At 36.1% G+C, this 17,627-nt stretch overlaps 1 protein-coding gene and 1 long non-coding RNA gene across 2 annotated transcripts in view; one reads left to right on the plus strand and one right to left on the minus strand.

The window, feature by feature from the left end:
• Positions 1–1,862: 1,862 nt before the first annotated feature.
• Positions 1,863–17,627, minus strand: part of LOC132155857 (segment polarity protein dishevelled homolog DVL-3-like) — a 41,505-nt gene continuing 25,740 nt past the window's right edge. Inside the window, exons 4-15 of the mRNA XM_059564596.1 lie at positions 17,013–17,149; positions 16,799–16,934; positions 15,081–15,174; positions 14,926–14,995; positions 11,097–11,236; positions 10,934–11,010; positions 10,759–10,826; positions 9,690–9,839; positions 8,837–8,968; positions 7,567–7,734; positions 7,248–7,463; positions 1,863–3,082 (exon numbers count right to left, since the gene is read on the minus strand). Of these exons, the coding sequence (XP_059420579.1) occupies positions 2,700–3,082; positions 7,248–7,463; positions 7,567–7,734; positions 8,837–8,968; positions 9,690–9,839; positions 10,759–10,826; positions 10,934–11,010; positions 11,097–11,236; positions 14,926–14,995; positions 15,081–15,174; positions 16,799–16,934; positions 17,013–17,149 (1,771 nt within the window). The 3' untranslated portion in view covers positions 1,863–2,699. The remainder of the gene's footprint in view (positions 3,083–7,247; positions 7,464–7,566; positions 7,735–8,836; positions 8,969–9,689; positions 9,840–10,758; positions 10,827–10,933; positions 11,011–11,096; positions 11,237–14,925; positions 14,996–15,080; positions 15,175–16,798; positions 16,935–17,012; positions 17,150–17,627) is intronic.
• Positions 10,624–11,769, plus strand: LOC132155859 (uncharacterized). Its single transcript, XR_009437356.1, has 3 exons — positions 10,624–10,724; positions 11,585–11,608; positions 11,694–11,769. It is a non-coding gene; the product is annotated as an uncharacterized LOC132155859 (long non-coding RNA).

Here is a 17,627-nt window from a genome sequence, read left to right on the forward strand (position 1 = left end):
GACACACAGAGCGTCTGAACCGAACTGATTCTTTTGGTGATTGATTCTGAACTGATTCTGTGCTAATGTTATGAGCGCGGGTAAACCGAAGGCTTGAATCAAGGTCAATCATCGCAAATGACGTCATTACGTCGAGCGCAAAAGATCTGGTGAACCGTTTTCTTCAACCGGTTTATTGAATTGAACTGTCCGAAAGAACTACTGGTGATCCGAAAACCGATGCAACCGGTTCTTGACTCGTGAATGAGTCAATGTTTCGTTCATTATCTGGCTCGGCTCGGTGTTCATCTTCAGTTCTCTCTTCACATCAGTTCAGTCAGTGTACTGTTTGAGTAAATGAATTACTCCGGGATATTGGTTTGTTTGAACTCAGAGGGAGTGTCAGCCACATTAAAAAAGTTAACAGCTTAAGTCATTTGTGGATTAATACGTATTGGAGATGTGAACCGTTTAAAACGATTCAGTTCGATTTGGTGAACTGGTTCAAGAAGATCCGGTTACATCGAGTGATTCGTTCGCGAACCGGATATCACTAAACTGCTGTGTTTTGAACTCTCTCTCACAACAGACACGGAAGAGAAGACAATGATGAATAAAGTCGCAGTTTTTGCTATTTTTGGACCAAAATGTATTTTCGATGCTTCAAAAAATTCTAACTGACCCTCTGATGTCACATGGACTACTTTGATGATGTTTTTCTTACCTTTCTGGACATGGACAGTATACCGTACACACAGCTTCAATGGAGGGACTGAGAGCTCTCTGACTAAATCTAAGATATCTTAAACTGTGTCCCGAAGATAAACGGGTTTGGAACGACATGAGGGTGAGTTAATAATGACATAATTTTCATTTTTCGATGAACTAACCGTTTAAGTAGCTTCTAAAAAAAGTGCATTTTAATAATGTCAAATTAAAAGCTTCACATTTTAAATCATGGTTTTAATAATCTTTTATTTATGAAGTGGGCCTATACTTATTTTGATATTAAAAAACATGTAGTACTTGACTATAATTTTAACTGTAGTTTGTTACCCAATATTACATTTTTTACTTTACATTAATTATATTTTAAGTGCACCCAATTCCAATGTAGAAATACATTTTAAACATAAAGATGTACTTAAGTGCTTCAGATTAGCACTGTACAGTTCAACTAATTGCATGAATATACTTTTATACTACAATATATTATCATGTAATTATAGATAACATGCAATTAAGTGTCCAAAAACTTTACATTCAGTTTGCATGTTTATTATTTTAAAGTATATTATTTATTTCCATAATAAGTTATCTTTTTAAAATATGCATACAACTTAATTGTATTAGTTGTAAACATGCATGAAATGTTCTTGTCATGGTAAAGTGTCACACACCATTACACACATATAGCTCAAACAAACACATCATTTTATTATTGCTTTTTATATTTTTTATTGTGCTAAAATTTAAAAGGGGCTGTTTGCTGAAAACATATTCTTCAGTTGTAAGGTTTAAGGAATTAGGAGGACTTCATTATGTTTTGTTATGTCTTCATTCAGAAGAATAAAACTGATTTTCTTTTCAAACACGCACAAAACAAAAAAAAGAAAAGATTCACACTCAGTGTTTAGGCAATAAACTATATTATAAATAAAACAATTTGTTTTTTGTTGTCATAAAACAGTGTACAGCGAGTATTAAATTGCACTATTCAATACTATCTGTTTCCAATAATTAAAAATGTCATAAATGCATCTGAGGAAGAAAAAAAGTAGGGTTTACAGAGAAACAATGAAGCACAGTGCTGATAGTTAATGATGACAGACATTAAGATATAAGTACTGTGTTGTTTGGGGAAGAGTGAGAGAGTCTTGAAACATTAAAGATCTATTTCAAACTTCATCACTGTTGCGGGTTCAGAACATGTAATACAGGTGCACTGTTATAAAAAATAACAGTACAGGACTGAATTTCTCAGTATTAAGTTCTAAATTTGATTTGATTGATTTCCTTAATACATGTCCTAGGTCTAAATGTGCACGATTTATCAGTTCAGGTTATTAAAACAACAAAACAGATGAAAAACATCATGCATTATGTTTAAGGAATTAATTTTAACCCAAAGAGTGAGGCAGACCTGTCTGTAAACATAAAAACTCTCTCTTTTTCTCTCTCACTCTCCACAATTCTTTGCAGAAAATGAAAGCCATAAATATAAAATAATTGCCAAAGATTCTCTCTTTTGATAGCGTTTGACTTTTTTTTAAATGATTTGTTCATTCTTAAAAAGCAAAAGGTGATTTAGAAGTAAAAGATATCCTGACTTTCTCCTTGTGTTATGCTTCCGCTTAATTTAGTCCATCTTTGATTTAAGAACAGATCTTAAGGTTAATAAACTGGTCAGAGGACAAAATATAAAAAAATGCAGGTAAAGTACATAAAAGAGTGCACAAAAACCAGCAAGTGTTCACCTTCATCACTGCATTGTACAGAGTCTCCTTAAATCAGAGACCTCGGGTCTCTGAGGGCATGATGGGATACGTGATCTGTTCCAGTCTTCTTCACTGAAGAAAGTGCAAGCCACAGGACACAGGAGGGACACTCAGCCACTAAAATGTCAATGCATCAATTTCTCATCTTCCTCCCCATCTTTCTTTCTTGATTTCACAGTGCCTTGAGCATGTGGGTCGACCCTCGGGGACACATGAAGCTCATCACATAACGTCGACGAAGAACTCACTGGGGTTCCCCATGGCCATGCGGAAAGATTGGCGCGAGGCTGTGAGTTCTGGCGGCACCGAGGCCAGGTCTCGGTCTGGAGGAGAGCCCGGCGCTGCTGTGGAGGGTGTCTGTGTCTGTGTGTGTGTCTGTGGAGGGAGGCCGGGCGCTCCACACACCAAGCTCTGGATGCTGCGGATGGTTTGTGAGCTACACACACTGTGTTCACTAGGGGGCGCCACAGAGTGCTCGCTGGGAGCCTTCTCTCTTTTCTCAGATTCGCTGCCGCTGCCGGATCGGCCTCCAGACTCTTGGGTTCCGGCCGCTGCATTTGCATCGTTTTTGCTACCGCTTCGATTTGAGCCACTGCTCCGACTGCCTGCGAGCGAAATAAAAGAAAGCAAAAGTGAGATATACTCAAAAAAGTATTAGTTACCAAAAAAATTTACTCAAGTAAATGTAACGAAGTAAACGTAACTTGTTACTACCAGAGGTGGGTAGTAACGAGTTACATTTACTTCGTTACATTTACTTGAGTAATTTTTGGGGTAACTAATACTTTTCGGAGTATATTTAAAGATGGGTACTTTATACTCTTACTTGAGTAAATTTTTGGGGAAAAATCTGTACTTTTACTTGGTTACTGTGGGCGACGCTCCTCTCGTTACTTTATCTTAATGCAATAAATGTTATAAATGCTTCAGTTTATTCCAAACGCGCCGTCTACTTTTCTCTGGGCAATGAGCGATGCCCATTCGTGAATGATTCATTCTTTTGAGTCAATTCTGTTCAAAGGCTTGATCAAACCAATTGGCAAACGAGTGAATTGGTTCATGAATCAGTTTGAATGAGTCGTTCAGTTCCCTGCCGCACGCGCTGAGCGTCTGAAGTGGTTCACTCGGAGTTGTAATGTTTAAGAACAGAAAGAGCGTTGAAAACGTGGCTATGGAACTGCACTGAATTGAAAGCAAATCTGCAAAAGCTATTATTTGCTTGCGATGGAGATCCTTATTAGATGAACACCGCGTGTGCTGTCTACTGTTTAACAGGTAATAACTTGGGCTACATTCGATTACACTACACGATACCACTGTGACATTAGTTTGTTGTACGTGTGTGGCTTATAACAGAGGGGAGTCAAGTTGAATGCAGCTTCCAAAAGACAAAACATAGCCGATTAAGATTTTATTAATTGTAATTAAGTTCAGCAAATCATATCATCAGCTGCTAAATTCAGATCTGTGATTGCTTGCTGGCGCTGAGCCAGAGATAGATGTGTTTTTACAGCGCTGCGCATTATAACCAATCACACATGATTCTTTTGAGCTTATTAAAGCATTGGCCAATCAGAGGCGTTCCGATGAATCATCGCTAAAATGCCGGTGCTTCCTTCACTCGCTCACTGACTGAATACCTCTTTCTGGCGAATTCTCTCGTCAGAAACAACAAAGTGCAGATATGTGTACGAATCTTTAATTAAGATATTGATTTCACAGTGTTAACAGTTTCAGTGATTTTAATGGGAGTTTCTGAGAGTGATTGACATCTAGACTGTCAGTGAAAATGATCTTTAATAATGTAAATGTTATTTGCTCTCTTTCTGAACAATGAAAGATTAGTAGCAATATTTATATCACATTAAGATTCAATGTTAAATTCACATTTAATATAAAGTCAGTCGTATTAAAAATATGTTATGGCATGACACCTATATCTGTTACTTAAGTAAACAGACAGGGTTTTATAATAAATTACATAAATTGGAGTAAAGGCTGATGAAATATATACATTTATACACACACACATACATTACATACATTTTATCTATATATCTAAATAAATATAGGCTCAGTATATATGACCCAAAGTAACTAACTACTTGAGTAGATTTTTTATCCGATACTCTTTTACTCTTACTCAAGTAACTATTCAAGACTAGTACTTTTACTTTTACTTGAGTAAATATTTCTAGAAGTACTTTTACTTTTACTTGAGTACAGTTTTTGGGTACTCTACCCACCTCTGCACCCCTAGTGTATACTGCTTGTTAAAATATTTATAGAACTTACAACTTGTCAGTGTTGGGTGGAAACCTTGTTTGTTCAAAAATACTACTTTTCAGGCAATGAAAAAAAAACACTATATTTTTTTAATAATTAAACCCTGTGTTGTCAAAGATGATATCATGGCTTTATATACAGTACAGACCAAAAGTTTGGACACACCTTCTCACTCAAAGAGTTTTCTTTATTTTCATGACTATGAAAATTCTAGATTCACACTGAAGGCATCAAAACTATGAATTATCACATGTGGAATTATATACATAACAAAAAAGAGTGAAACAACTGAAAATATGTCATATTCTAGGTTCTTCAAAGTAGCCACCTTTTGCTTTGATTACTGCTTTGCACACTCTTGGCATTCTCTTGATGAGCTTCAAGAGGTAGTCACCTGAAATGGTTTTTACTTCACAGGTGTGCCCTGTCAGGTTTAATAAGTGTGATTTCTTGCCTTATAAATGGAATTGGGACCATCAGTTGTTTTGTGCAGAAGTCAGGTGGATACACAGCTGATAGTCCTACTGAATAGACTGTTAGAGTTTGTATTATGGCAAGAAAAAAGCAGCTAAGTACAGGAAAACGAGTGGCCATCATTACTTTAAGAAATGAAGGTCAGTCAGTCCGAAAAATTGGGAAAACTTTGAAAGTGTCCCCAAGTGCAGTCACACAAACCATCAAGCGCTACAAAGAAACTGGCTCAAATGCAGACCGCCCCAGGAAAGGAAGACCAAGAGTCACCTCTGCTGCGGAGGATAAGTTCATCCGAGTCACCAGCCTCAGAAATCGCAGGTTAACAACAGCTCAGATTAGAGACCAGGTCAATGGCACACGGAGCTCTAGCAGCAGACACATCTCTAGAACAACTGTTAAGAGGAGACTGTGTGAATCAGGCCTTCATGGTAGAATATCTGCTAGGAAACCACTGCTAAAGAAAGGCAACAAGCATAAGAGACTTGTTTGGGCTAAAGAACACAAGGAATGGACATTAGACCAGTGGAAATATGTGCTTTGGTCTGATGAGTCCAAATTTGAGATCTTTGGTTCCAACCACCGTGTCTTTGTGCGACACAGAAAAGGTGAACGGATAGACTCCACATGCCTGGTTCCCATCGTGAAGTATGGAGGAGGAGGTGTGATGGTGTGGGGGTGCTTTGCTGGTGACACTGTTGGGGATTTATTCAAAATTGAAGGCATACTGAACCAGCATGGCTACTACAGCATCTTGCAGCGGTATGCTATTCCATCTGGTTTGCGTTTAGTTGGACCATCATTTATTTTTCAACAGGACAAGGACCCCAAACACACCTCCAGGCTGTGTAAGGGCTATTTGACCAAGAAGGAGAGTGATGGGTGCTGCGCCAGATGACCTGGCCTCCACAGTCACCGGACCTGAACCCAATCGAGATGGTTTAGGGGTGAGCTGGACCGCAGACAGAAGGCAAAAGGGCCAACAAGTGCTAAGCATCTCTCGGGGAACTCCTTCAAGACTGTTGGAAGACCATTTCAGGTGACTACCTCTTGAAGCTCATCAAGAGAATGCCAAGAGTGTGCAAAGCAGTAATCAAAGCAAAAGGTGGCTACTTTGAAGAACCTAGAATATGACATATTTTCAGTTGTTTCACACTTTATGTATATAATTCCATATATAATTCCACATGTGTTAATTCATAGTTTTGATGCCTTCAGTGTGAATCTACAATTTTCATAGTCATGAAAATAAAGAAAACTCTTTGAATGAGAAGGTGTGTCCAAACTTTTGGTCTGTACTGTATGTGACCAGTCTTAAGTCGCTGGGGTATATTTTTAGCAATAGCCAAAAAACCACTGTATGGGTCAAAATTATCGATTTTTTCTTTTATGACAAAAATCATTAGGATATTAAGATCATGTTCCATGAAGATATTTTGTACATTTCCTAAATATATAAAAACTTTATTTTTTATTAGTAATATGCATTGCTATGGACTTAATTTGGACACCGTTAAAGGTGATTTTCTCAGTATTTAGATTTTTCTGCACTGTTGGATTCCAGATTTTCATATAGTTGTATCTAGGCACAATATTGTCCGATCCTTGCATATTCCATTATGTTATAAAGATTTGACCAAAATTGAGCTTAAGTGGAGTTACAAGGTTTTTAATCCGTGAATGTTGGACATCTGTGTTTTGTCCGTTATTAGATTATTAATCACATAACGTTTTCATCAACATTTACAAGTTGTTAATTTAGCGGAGCTATGTGGGTTTTTTCTGTCATTTGGCCACAGTCTTCAGTGTCACATAACTCTTCAGAAATCATTCTAATATGCTGAAGCGGAGCAGAACTAAATGTAATGCCATACAATTTATTGCGAAATATTCACATTTGTTTTACTGTAATTGTGCAGGGACAGTTTTTACACTCATATCCTGACTTTGGGGATATTATTGTTTATTTTGATGCCATTTTTGCCCCAGGCCCCTGATGGAACGCAGTCTAACCTTGGCTGTGCGGGCTGCCAGCGCTGCCGCCCCCCGCAGTGAAGCTGTAGCTGGGGTCGTGCACAGGGTGGGGGTTGTACGGGTGAGGGATCGGGTACTGATAGGGGAACGTGAGCGGCCAGGGAGCTACACCAGTGTGAGGCAGCGGAGCCAGAGTGTCCTGGTCAGACGCCCCACTAGAACCATCATGATCATGCAAGGAGAGACTGGCCATATCTGAGACAGAAGAGGAACAAACAGGAGGGAAGAGAATTCACTCCAAATGAATAAATAAAAGATGCTTCAATGTGAAAGAGTGGGGAGAGGTGGAGGAACTCACTGCCGCACAGGTCACCAAAGATGTAATAGCACTGTTCAGAGAAGGTGATCTTGTTGACAGTGTGCCGGATGTAGCCAGCTTTGAGCAGGTTGCTGGCGTATTTGCGTGCCTCCCGTCTGTCAGTAAAGCCCTCGACGTGATGAAAGAGCCAATCCACCACATCTGAACCTGAGAGGAAAACAAAGACACTAGCGCAATGTCCACATCCAACTTCAATCTAACGGATTCTCGGAAATGAATTATTATTAAAAAAAACCATGACTGTTAGCAATCAAATCAAATACATCAGTGGATGTTAATTCACCCTTGTGAAAAAGTTAACTTTAGCATACTTTTAAAAAAAGATTACATTTAAATGTTACTTTATTGGAATATACTTAAGTGGGAATTGAGTACAATACACTTATTCACATGCTATTTACTTTATTGTATTAAATAGTTTTATTTATTTATATTAAATGCTGATATCTGAACTTAAAGAGTCCTTTTAATCGACTAAAAGACATTTTTATATGTAATTTCATAATTATACTGTCTTTGAAATGTACTGACAGCGTTTATGGTAAACTAAAATATAGTTCTCACTGTCATTTTTATTGAAACCTCTAAGTAAAGTATTACATACATACAGTACATACATACATACACACACATATATATATATATATATATATATATATATATATATATATATATGTAATTATACATTTGTAATGATTGTAATGATGGAGTTAAGTACATTTAAAATATATTAACTAAGTTTAATATCAAATATTACACTATACGGTAAATCAAGTACACTTGCTTTAGTGTATAAGTCAACACATTAAAATAAGTGTACTTCTTTGAAGCAAAAGATTATTAAACATACTGGAACTCACTTTATATTAACATAGTTGTTTAAGACACCTAATATAAAGTTAGGTTACATAAGTATTACTTTAAAATAAAATATAATAATTTGACATGGTTATAAAGACCAATTTAAATTTTTTTACTTAAGTTAAATATCTGTTACAGTTAAGTGGCATTTTGTTTAATTATTATTATATTATCTATTACAGTTTTAAGATTTGAAACACACTACTAGTGCACATTCAATAAAATTAAGCACACTTCTTCGTCACACTGGCTTAACTGGATAGATACTGAAAATGGTGAAAAACATCAGATATGAGATAACAGATAAACAAAGGAATTGATTGTGATGAACCTGTTTATCCCTTTCGGTGGCTCAAGTTCACTTTTAAGAGTGAGGCTGCAGGTTTACCTATGAAGGCGTTAGGGATGGTGATCTTCAGCCACATTCGGTCCCGCACCTCCAGGCCTGACTCTGAAGATGCCATTGCTTTGGCTACTGCTGCCATGTCGCTATGGATGGACAGATGGAAATCCTCGAACCCTGCAGAATAAAACTCAGTGAGACAGCAGTCCACAGATGTGAGCATGAATTACAAAGACGTGTCCTGAACATCAAGATGTTCTAGCCGTTATCAACTGATCGGAACTGTCTGATTCTCAAACATTACAAATCGATCTAATTTTCTCTGTGAAAAAGAGGTGTGCTTTATTGTATTTAATGTGCACTAATAGTGTACTTCAAATCTTAAAAGTACACTTTCATGACTCTTTCTTACACACAGTGCTCTTTCTAATAATTTCAAAAAGTTTTACTTTAAAGTACATTTTAAATCATTATGTTTTAATGATTTTTTGTCTTGCTTTAAAGACATACACTTACTTTGATGTGTTAACATACTAAAGCACATGTAAAGTACATGATTATAATTTTAACTTTGGTGTTTATTATTAATCAAATGTAAACTATAATACAGATTTATTTAATTGTAAATAACATGCAATTATGTGTAAACATTACATTCAGTTCATACTAGTTTTTTATTTGCACGTACTCTTGTCTTATTGACAAGGGCTGTACTGCCTCATTTTTAATTGTTCAAGACTAATCACAAATCTTTGATTTTCATTTGACACACTCAGTTGTTAAGGGCTACGTTCACAACACAGTAAGCAGTGGGTTGGCAGATGAAGTCATCCTCTGGTGACTGACAGCGGGCACAGCAGAGGTGGATTATGGGAAGGGTGGGTGGATAAACACTTACGCTCAGTCTCTGGAATGGAGCTTGTGATGGAGGAGCTGGTGGAGGTGATTGTGCTCATGGAAGGGCTCATACCGTACACTGGGTACGCCCCGGTCATAGCGGCAGTGTGAGACACCCAGGCAGCAGGGTCTATGGGACGGATCGGCTCACCTGAACAAACACAGGGGGAGCAAACAGATGCCTGGTCACCTCAGATGCTACCAAAGACGACAAAAACATTCAAAGAAAATGATTTAATTTTACCTGTGAAAGTGAAATGGTTGCGAACGCCACTTCATGTTTAAAAGAATAGTTCTTTAAAAGAATAGTTCACCCAGAAATTAAAATGTACTCACCCTCAGGCCATCCAAAATATAGATGAGTTTGTTTCTTCGTCTGAGAAATGTAGCATTCAATCACTTACTCACTAATGGATGCTCTGCAGTGAACGGGTGCCGTCAGAATGAGAGTCCAAACAGCTGATAAAAACATCACAATAATCCACACCACTCCAGTCCATCAGTTAATGTCTTGTGAAGTGAAAAGCTGTGTGTTTGTAAAAAACAATCCAATCATTAAGGCATTTTAACTTTAAACCATCACTGCTGGGCAAAATAAGAGCCCATAATCCATAATAACGCCTCCTCCAGGGAAAAAGTCCATCTTCAGTTGTCCTCTCACATCAAAATCCACCAACATATTTCTTTAGAACATTTTTGGACTGTTTTCTGTGCTTGATCAGTGCATATTTCTCTCCTGATTCAACGAGACGACTTTTTCACTGGAGAAAGCAATATTATGGAGTGAAGAGCGATGGTCTGAAGTTAAAACTGTCTTAAATACGGATATGTTTCATACAAACAAACCAACTTTTGGCTTCACAAGACATTAACTGATGGACTGGAGTGGTGTGGATTACTTGTGGATTATTGTGATGTTTTTATCAGCTGTTTGGACTGCAGAGCATCCATTGGTGATCAAGTGATACAATGCTACATTTCTCCAAATCTGTTCCCATGAAGGAACAAACTCATGTCCATCTTGGATGTCCTCAGGGTGAGTACATTTTCTATTTTAATAGCACTCTTACTTCGTGGGAGAGTGAAACAGCTCCGGGGGTTTGGATCCCAACATTTGGCCACAGTCAGTGTGATGGGTCTGTAAAATGTGAACATACACAATTAGTAGAAATGTCGGTCGGTGCTGCCATAAATCTAATTTAGTCCATAATAAGAGCACCAGACATCACAGTGTCCACCTCTTACCCAGGTTTATGGACAATCTCTCGCAGCACCCTCACTGCATCATCATTACTCATGTTCTCAAAGTTGATATCATTTACCTGCAACAAAAGAAAGTGACTCTTATAGATCACAACAACCATGAGCAAGAATATCTTACAGTACAAATCAAGCAGCCAAAGCAGACCTGCAGAAGCATGTCACCAGGCTCAATGCGTCCGTCAGCAGCCACCGCGCCACCCTTCATGATGGAGCCGATGTAGATTCCTCCATCACCCCTCTCATTACTCTGCCCGACTATACTGATGCCCAGAAAATTATACTTCTCTATAGTAAGGGGGAGAGAGAAAAGCAAAATGGAGAGATGAACGGCAGACTATAGATTCAGTATTGATAGAGTGCAACATTTTTATCTATCTCATAATCATTTGTTAAAATATAACAAATATAACAAATCATTTTCCAGGGGTATAGATATGAAGGAATATTAACAAAACGCAATCTGCACAAGACATTAAATAATAAACTCAAAGAAACACAGGGCCGAAAATTCAATCTAGTTTCTAAATGCATGTTATAGATCTTATTGTGGACAATTCATCCATTCAAATGTTGCATTTTTTTATGTTTTGACCTTGTAATGTTTAATCAGAATGTCTAAACTGGATTTTCCAGTGAAAAATGTCAGACTGCTCTCTGGTGAGCAATGAAGGTCTTCTTCAATTATTTAGTCCTCTTAATTTCCACCACTGCAAGTTTACATTCATCTGCCTTCTTTTTTTAGGGCCACACCCATTTCTCATCATCCAATCAACAACTGATGTGTAAAACAATGTCCCACCCTACTTTTTCTTTTTTTGATGGTCAATTACACTCACATCACAATATGGAAGAAAAGTGTCACTACTTCTGCTTCATTGTGACTTTAAAGTTAAAGATCCAATAGCATAAAATATACATCTCAAAGAATTACAAACAAAAACAAAGAGAAAAAAAGTAATAAATAAATAAAAATCAGTCCCCACTCTCAGTTTTTTTAATTGTTTTTTTTGTTAAACACATTTTATAGTTTCTGGTAAAGATTTTGTGCTGTTGGATCTCGGATTTCAAGCAATTAATAATTTTATTCAGCAAAGACGCATTAAATATATAATATTAAATATATAATATAATAATTTTCATCCCATCTCTAATCTTCCATTCCTCGCCAAAATTTTAGAACAAACAGTGGCTTCTCAACTGCTTTCTCATCTTTCCACTAGGGATGCGACGATAACCGGTTTTATTGATAACCGTGATAAAATGTGCTGAAGGTTAGTAATATCATTTAAAAATGGAATTATCATTAAAACCGTGTTTGATTATCGCGGTTTTAATAACTCACTATTAAATCATGTCCAGCCAGCAACAGTCTGACGCAAGCGCAGCGCACAATGTTTTTTTTGTTTTTTTTCGAGAAGGAATGGCGAAAGTCAGTGACTTTCCTATGCTTTTCTATGCTTCTACACTTTTCATTGTAAGGAAGGAAATGCCACAGAATTTAATCTTTCTTTAAATTAAGTGCATAGAGTTGCTTGTTTTATTAGTTGTTTGTTGATTATTAAATATAAAACTTGCTGAAATGTTTTCAGTGTGAGCATCAACTATTTTTGAACACTTTCATCTCGTTTCAACAAAACCGTGATAATATTGATAATCGTGATAATTTTAGTCACTATAATCGTGATATTAAATTTTCATACCGTCCCATCCCTACTTTCCACTAATTATCTTTTTGAGCCACTTCAGTCTGGATTCCGTAAACTCCACAGCACTGAAACAGCGTTAGTTAAGGTCACTAATGACTTGTTAATGACTTCTGATTCTGTCTATACTGATTCTTCTTGATCTTAGTGCCGCTTTTGACACTATAGATCACTCAGTTTTAATCACCTGTTTAGAGACTTTCTTTGGAGTTTCTGATGCTGCATTAAAGTGGTTTAAGTCCTACCTCTCTGATCACAAGCAGTTTGTTGTGATGGGTGTTTGCAAGTCTGAGGTCGGTGTGGTGCACTCTGGTGTTCCCCAGGGATCAGTTTTGGGCCCTTTACACTTTAGTATTTACATTTTTCCATTTGGCCAACTTTTAAGAACTCTTAGTCTTAACTTTTACTTCTATGCCGATGACAATCAGATCTATATACATTCAGCCTGTGTCTCTTCTTTCTTAATGTTTTAATGAGATAAAAAAACGGATGTCTGAAAATTTTTCTCTGTCTAAACACGGACAAGACTGAAGTGATGCTTACTGGTTCACCTCATCAGTTGCGTAAAGCAGAGTTCATAACCTTAAGTGTGGTTGGATCTGCTTTACAATTCCAAAGTAAACTAAAAAATCTGGGGGTGATATTTGACGCCAATTTAACATTTGACCATCATGTTCCTAACACAGTCAAAGCATCATTGCCAAATAATGTCCCATGCTGACTTTCTCTGTGGCTGAAAAGTTAATCAACACTTTTGTTTCTCACGTATTGATTATTGTAATGCTTTGCTGGCTGGAGTTTCTAAAGCTACCCAAAGTAAATAACAGTTTGTACAAAATCCAGCTGCTAGAATTCTACCTAGGACCAGTGCAAGGGAGCACATCACACCTATCCTGGAAAAAATGCACTGGTTTCCTGTTAGTTTTCGTATTGATTTTAAAATTATCATGCTCACTTATAAGGCCTTGAATAATTTGGCCCCTCAATATTTGTGTGAGCTTTTAACCCCCTACACTCCTACACGTGCTCTACGCTCTTCTGAAGCTGGTCTTTTAACTGTCTAAACAACACGGTTAAAAACTATGGGTGATCGGGATTTTCTTCTTTGGCCACTAAGATTAGAATGCAGTGTTTTTAAATCTTCCCTTAAAACATACTTTTTTAGGGTAGCTTTTATGTGATTCATGTGATTACTTTGTTTGTTATTATATTGGCTTTTTATTTTTTTATGTATCAATTTTTTTATTCGTTTTTTTTACTGCCTGCAAAAAAAGTTAAGTGTATCTTTTAATTTCATATTTTTATTTAAAGTGCTTTGAGATGCAAATTTTAAAGGCGCTATATAAAATAAAGTTTATTATTATTGTTGTTAAACTAATCAAAGGTGACCGTACAGTAATTTATAACGCTACAAAAAGGTATATTTCAAATAAATATTGTTCTTTTGAACTTCGATTTATCAAAGATTATCACAGATTCCACAAAAAATATTAAGCTGTAAAACAGTTTTTCAACAATCATAAGAACCTTAATCTTAATAAATCAGTATTAATAAACACACTAAAAATAATCTTAATTGATTGTTTAGCAAATCAGCACATGTGACACTGAAGACTGGAGGAATTATGCTGAAAATTCAGCATTACATCACAAGAAAAAAAAATACATTTTACTATATATTCAGATAGAAAACTTGGTAGCACTTTATTTTACAGTCCTGTTCCCCATGTAAATACTATGTACTTATTATAGTAATTACAATAAGTATGTAATAACTAGGTACTAACCCTGAACCTACCCCTAAACCTAACCCTACCCCATGTAGTTACCTTGTATTACCAGAACTTTCTTAGATAAATACACTGTATGTACACTATAAGTACATGTACTGTAAAATAAAGTGCAACCGAAAACTTTTCATTTAAATTGTAAAAAGATTACTGTTTTAACTGTATTTTTAACCAAACAAATGCAGCCTTGGTGAACATAAGAGTCTTCTTTCAATAACATAAAAAAATATTCTAAATGTTTAACCGGTCATGTATTTAAGATCTTTTCCACTACTGTCTATAGCACAGATGGTTCAGAACGAGTTACACTTCAAAGTGTGATACTTACAATACTTTTAATAATATAACTTTTCACAATCTTAATAAACTCCCCGTTTTACAGTTCGGTTCCACTCAGAAATGAACGTGGTTAGTGAATGTCCTTCATGTTGTGGTGTATGTTCGACGGCAGACACACAGATATACATGCGCACATACTCACCCATGTTTAATGTGACAGTGATGATGTTCAGAGACATGGTGGAGTCAGTGATGCTGCTGAACGATGAGGACTGGAGAGATCGAGAGAAAGAGAGCGAGAGATGAGGACACACTGATATAAACACTGTTAGCAATGAGGTTTATCTAGACTCTCACCCGCTCCATCCTGAGTGCTTTAGGTTTCCGTCTGCGGCGGCGATGGCGTCTCATGAGACGTGACGATGTGCTCTGCTCCGTGGAGCTGCTGAACCTGTAGCAGCATCACAGATGAAACACAATCTTCAAAACATCATATTCAGCCTGGAAGTGGCTTTTGTGCACATGTAATGCACATTACAGTCGTCTCTGCTCTGATTGGTCCGGAGAGTCATGTGATGCTTACCAGCCAATCGTCTGCATTAGTGTAGTAGTGTATCAGAGCATGGAAAACAAAGCTTTGTGTTGGCTTTCCAGAGCATGTGATCTGAGTCTTCATGAGGAGCCAAAGCTACACTTAACATGTATAGCTCCACCATAACTCTGACTCTTACAGCTGGATCTTATTGTATAAATACCCTTATAATGTCCATATCCAGATGACCTCTGTTAAGACTGGCCTCTTTACATGTGAAAAATATCAGAATAGTTCTCTGTCATTGGTCACTATTTTTTACTAATACAATAAAAATCAACTGTTTTACTGTTATTATTAATAATACTATATTATTTATATGTTAATATTTTGTTTAAAACATTGTGAAACTGTATTTAGTAATGTTATAAAATAAAGCATGGACTGTGTTACCGTAATGAAAATTATTAAAAATAATGTTAAAGAAATTAATTTACATTACAAAAAAAACGAATCAAATGAAAAAAAAACTATTACTGCAAATGACATTGTTTGAAGTAAGAAATATTCATTTATTTAAAAAAAAATTATAATAATTGAGGAATATTATTTTGTACTGTAATGCAGTAAAAACTGTCTGTATTACTGTCATGAAAATCATTGTTAAAATATTGAGAAATAAATTAATTTATTAATAATAATTTATTAAATTAATAATTATAAAATAATCATTGTAAAACAGTATTTTTACTGTTTTTTTACTGTAATACACTGAAAATGGACTGTATTATTGTAATCAAAATTATCATTAAAATGAGAAACCTGCTTAATTATAAATAAAATAAATAATATCACATTGTGAACAATTCTCAATATGCTAATAGTAAAGTAGATTATATTTACTTGCAAAATATTTTTTTTTCCTCTTCAGTCTGAAAGATTTGTAAACTGACCATTATGCAGTTTATAATAAATGTAAACATAATGTGTTTGTTCACGATTAAACTCTACACAGCATAATCTAACTATTAATTTAGGGCCCAAAATTTTATTTTTCCCCAAAATCTTGTGTTTTCCATTATTTTTTTTAATGCATTCTGTGTTTTATGTTTTATAACAAATGTTTAATCAAATATGGTCTTTTAAAATGTAATTAAATGAAAATATAAATAATCATAAAAATAAATAAATACAAATGTACCAATTTTCGAAACAATCAAAACATTGCATTTGTCAAATAACATGCTGCAAACCGAACTATATACAGTACATGAAAAAAAAAAAATCTGGGTTAAAAAATAATTACTACTATTATTACTGTACTATTTCTGTCATAATTTCTTTTTTTCTTTTATTTCGGTGGTTTGTCGTGAAGATCTTTGAGTTTCAGTTTGTATTTGACAGTAGCTTTTCTCAAATGAAACTAAAAGTGAAGCAGATATGAAGATATTGAGACAACAGATGTTAAAAGCAGCCCTACATCAGATGTCTATTTCTAAAGAGTAAGAAAAATCCTTGTTCTGTCTGTGAGAGCAGGACTCACCTGCTAGTGGAGTCCTCCTCCTCGGAGTCGAAGAAGCTGGTGGTGTCCAGCTCACTGCTCATCAGCGTGGACGAACTCTCGAAGCCGGCGATCTCCGGCCTGCGCTCCTGCCGCGAGTGACCGTTCATCCGGCCTCCTGCAGCACACAACACTCATCAAACAAGCCTGTGTTTCTCCTCATCATAAGCCAGGACTGACTTATGAGTAAACTCACCATGGTCATGTGTATCTTTCCTACGAGGCCTCTCTCTGTCTCTGTCTCTGACTCTGTCTCTGTCTTTTCTTGGCGATGGACCCACCTCAGGCTCGGTATCATTGCCCAGGTCATCTTGACTTCCTGCGGCATTCGCACTGGACCAAAAGAGGAAGGCAGAATAATGAAGGACGAGTGTTCAGATGGTGACTAAAACATAGCTGAGTGCCACACACAATTCACACAAGGAAGATCACTCAGTCAGTGATCTGTGAACAAAACCACTTCTAAACAGGTGTTACTTGATTAATGATTCATTTGCTAATCTAATCATAAAGAATTTGTAAATCATTGGACTATGAAAGTGTTGGAATCATGTTGGAATCACAGGCAACTCAACATTCAACCTATTCCATGCATTTAAACAAAATCATTATTGTCAAATAAAACTAAAACCATCAAAAATTGTTACTTGAAATTCTTGAATATATACATAGTTTCAACATTTATACACCAATATTTTCAAATATGTATTTTAGGGGCAAGAATGATTATTTTACTTTTTATTATCATTATTATTATTTTTTTCTTTAAAATGTACAAAACAAAAAATGGCCCAGAATTTATTAGTAAAAA

Source organism: Carassius carassius, chromosome 13, assembly GCF_963082965.1.
Source record: "Carassius carassius chromosome 13, fCarCar2.1, whole genome shotgun sequence".
Classification (NCBI taxonomy): domain Eukaryota; kingdom Metazoa; phylum Chordata; class Actinopteri; order Cypriniformes; family Cyprinidae; genus Carassius; species Carassius carassius.